General features: G+C 37.6%; 1 protein-coding gene across 1 annotated transcript; it reads right to left on the reverse strand.

The window, feature by feature from the left end:
• Nucleotides 1-1,536: 1,536 nt before the first annotated feature.
• On the reverse strand, nt 1,537-3,335 carry LOC112507883 (squamosa promoter-binding-like protein 12). Its single transcript, XM_025112625.1, has 4 exons — nt 2,740-3,335; nt 2,449-2,585; nt 2,077-2,283; nt 1,537-1,796 (listed from the first exon to the last, which is right to left on the reverse strand). The coding sequence occupies exons 1-4, from the start codon at nt 3,333-3,335 to the stop codon at nt 1,537-1,539; spliced, it is 1,200 nt and encodes a 399-aa protein (XP_024968393.1).
• Between the last annotated feature and the right edge of the window lie 390 nt (nt 3,336-3,725).

A 3,725-nucleotide genomic window follows, 5' to 3' on the forward strand; every position in this document is an offset into this window, starting at 1 on the left:
ATTTTAATTTTAATTTAAAAAATCTTTTAATTTTATTTTTTATCACAATATGAGGTTATTGGGTTGTTCTTGCGTTCTCGTAAATCACAGGGGTTCTCGTTTGAACCCTTCCCTATATATATATATATATATATATATATATATATATTTAAATGAACCACAAACATTTGAATGAACCATAAGATAAGATGGTGTCTGATTTGTTTATTGAACTCCAAAGGTTAAAAGTGTCCCGAGGTTGCAGGTTCATCCAAGAAGGAATACAAACCTCCTTGTGATCACGGATGTTCAAATGGGATGATGACTCTTGACTACCAGGTGGTCATACTGGGATTAGTCGACTTACATAGCGAGTTGAATATTCAAGTTAATAATATCTGAACGTGAATCTGACTTCTTCTGAAAATCCCATAACACAATGTTAATTGTGGAATCTCATTGTACAATTGCTTTTAGCAATATCCGATTCTATTCAAGGGTATCATTGTCCATCACACTCCAAAAGTTAAGTTTGCATATTCATCACTAGAATCGACCAATGATAAGATTGACACGTTTTTGGTCCCCACGATACCTTGGAGACTCATGTTCAAATTTTCAACTTTTACCTTAGATTATGTTTTGATCAAACAGAAAAATATCCCATTTCCTTTTACTAATTCTATGGTTCCTTTGCCGATTTCACAAGGGATTTATTTAACATTTTAGGAATAACTAAAAAGGAAACTAACCCCAAAACCAAAAGACATCAGCATCAAATGAACATAAACCATCCAAACTACTATAAGTCTAGCGGTATCTAAGTCTTTGGCCTTCTATGAGGTAAATGGTTCAAACTTCACCAAAGATTTTGGTGAGAAGGGTGTGTGAGTTTATTTGTTCTATTTGTCGTATGTATGTATCAAGTGATTAACGGAGCATAAATCGCTGGAAAACCAAACATATAAATTAAGATCAAACAAAGGGAAGTTCGAATCCTAAGTTAACCGATCTCCAAAAAAGTATACTAATTCAAACCAGAAGAGAATTGAATTAGCTGCAACCACTGTTTTGGAGAAGTGAAAACACAAAACCTTGCTGCTAATTAAAGTGAATAAAAAGAGAGATAAAACTGTCCCCCAAGAAATGGTGTTGAATGCCCTTTCTTCCTTCGGTATCCTCTTCAAAGATTTTGGTGCAGGAATTAATGAGGAGGCTTTTGTTTCGATGCTTAGTAGTCTTGAAAAAGTTGGAGTGTTGTTATTCTTCCCATGAATGGACACCAAGAGATCCTTTGGATCCTCAATGCCTTTTAAGAGTGAGCCCCATCTCGTCCTTTCGGTTGTTCTTACCAGCTCATGATCGATCAACTGTTAGGCCCACGAAGAGGAATTCCGTTTTGAAGGAGTTGTAAATGGGTTTCAGAAGTTTGTCTATTGGCTATATATTATGATTTTTGATCTAGTACCAGACTTGCTTACATGAACTGCGCAGATAAATTCAATTCCTCTATGAAAAAGCTTATATATGGGCAATTTATTAATTAGCCAATCAGCTTCAATTGGAATAAAAACGTTCAAATTCATGAGGTGATCTGAAGGAATGAAAGTCTTGGAGGTGAGTACTGCTGCTGGTAGTATTTTGCAGGTTCAATGGCATTCCTGGCTGTCCTAAACTGATAGTACTGTTTCCATGCGCAAACTGATCAAAGGATGAGGCTTGGTCAGGCCAATTCGATGACCAAGAACTTGTTGACAGAAGAGAGAAAGCATGCCTAACATCTCCAGATAATAAAGGGTTCGAAGTTGAGTCCATACCTGCTACAGTCACCAACCAAAATCAACCCAACGGATTGCATGTCCTTACCCTTACCCTTGTAGACAAACACAATCTTACCGATATCTAAATATATAATTGCTAAGTAATTTCTAGATTGAAATCTTTTGGAAAGGAAACTGTTTTTTTTTTGTATGGAGGGAGTACCATCTTGTTATTTTCCAAACTTTAAACATCTGGTTCCATCTTTGAGTTCTATGAAACTCATGGTCAAAAAGCATATGTTTTGAGGAAAAATGCATAAGTCAAGTACGTACATACCGTTATGATTCACGTTTCTAGGCATAAACCTCTCGGAACTGAAGTGTAAGGCACCATTTGTTGGTAGGACATCAATCCCTCCATCTTTTGCTAGACCTAGGAGAGACTCTTCCCCTTTGAAGTTGCAAGAACTTTCGGGTGGTACTGTTGAATCCATAATAGGGATCGAGGCCCTATTCAGAAGAAAATTCATCTGTGGTCTTCGATCTGTTAGTTAAAACAACAATGTTGATTGAACAGTGAACATGGATGAAGCAATATTTCTAACATTTAATAATTTATGCAAAGTCAGAAATTAAACAAGTGGTGCCACACTAGAAATGCCGTAGAGATTTGTGAAAAACAAGTAAAATAGATTGGCTCAATTGTTACCACATATTGAAGAGGACATTCGTGTAGAGCTGAATTGGATATCTTCTGACTGCGGCCTGCGTCGTCTAGCATTATGAGCAGAAAGGCGTCGACGACAACTACGCTTTCTATCATCAAACTCTGACAGATCATGAAACCTGCAAGATTGATCACTCATCATATAATACATATATAATATATATATATATATATATATATATATATATATGTAGTTTGACGTATTAGATCTTAGAAAAAGGGTATTCTTAATATAAGATAATAAATCGATACGTGGAAGTTAATATAGCTTGCCTGCTACATTGCTGACAGAATCGACGTTCCATCCCAGCTACAACGACTTTCGGGCTTTTAGAATGATTAGCGCAGATTCTATGCCGGCGGTGGTAGTCTTTGGCAGATGAAAGGTCGAGGTTGCATCCTTCGACTTGACAACGTGGAGACTGTGAACTTAAGTAAGATGCTCTAGATCTCTTTATCATGGGCGACGTTGTAGGAAACAAAGACACCGATGCAGTGGCGGTCTTGTTATTACTGCTAGAACTACTCCCATGCCTTCCAAGCTTTAAACCAATCATGGCTTCACCAGAAAACACTGAAGCTTCTTCCACCATGTTAGAGAAGCGCCCATTCTCCCCTACCCAAGAAGGCTCTTCCTTTTCCAAGAAACTTTTATGTAAATCATCAAATACTCCAAAAGTCTTGATGGTCTCCTTAGACGAAGAATCTGCAGAAGCCGAGAAGGAGAAATCCACATTGTCAACAGGCTCATGTTCTTGGCTTTCGTGGCTGGAAAGTTGCAAATTCTTGGTGACTTCGATCTCTTTGCTGCTGTAAATGGCTAAGTTCTCCCAGTCCCATTCTGTGGGAGTATTCAAATTCCAGTCCATCCCTCACGAACGATATCTAAACGCTAAAAGTTCCATTTAAACAGTGAATTCAGCCTGTCATCAAGCACGTACAAGTTTCATATCTACAAAAAAGGACACCAAATTACACAATTAGTTCTAATCTGCAGATGAACTAATTACCTTCAGTTGGAGATGATGGAATTCCAAGGTTACTGGAAGTCTTTTATGGTGTATGATTCTGAACATTGAAAATAAAGGTAGGTGGAAAATAGATTTGGTCTTCCATTCAAAACAACATAAAAGAGATAGCTTCCTCCTGGGGCAAGAAGAGACCCACACAACATATGAAAATGCCGATGAAAACACCATATGAGAAAGCTAGCAATCATATAAAACAGCACCAGCAGACAACAGTGTGCCCCACATTTG

Source organism: Cynara cardunculus, assembly GCF_001531365.2.
Source record: "Cynara cardunculus var. scolymus isolate 2C chromosome LG 2, CcrdV1, whole genome shotgun sequence".
Classification (NCBI taxonomy): Eukaryota; Viridiplantae; Streptophyta; class Magnoliopsida; order Asterales; family Asteraceae; genus Cynara; species Cynara cardunculus.

What these genes read in the sequence shown, in the direction of transcription:
- LOC112507883 (XM_025112625.1), bottom strand. Translation starts at nt 3,335, where the DNA reads ATGGACTGGAATTTGAATACTCCCACAGAATGGGACTGGGAGAACTTA. An exon ending in AATGTCCTCTTCAATATGTG is followed by an intron (nt 2,284 to 2,448) that starts GTAACAATTGAG and finishes TTTAACTAACAG; the next exon opens with ATCGAAGACCACAGATGAAT. An exon ending in TAGAAACGTGAATCATAACG is followed by an intron (nt 1,797 to 2,076) that starts GTATGTACGTAC and finishes TGACTGTAGCAG; the next exon opens with GTATGGACTCAACTTCGAAC.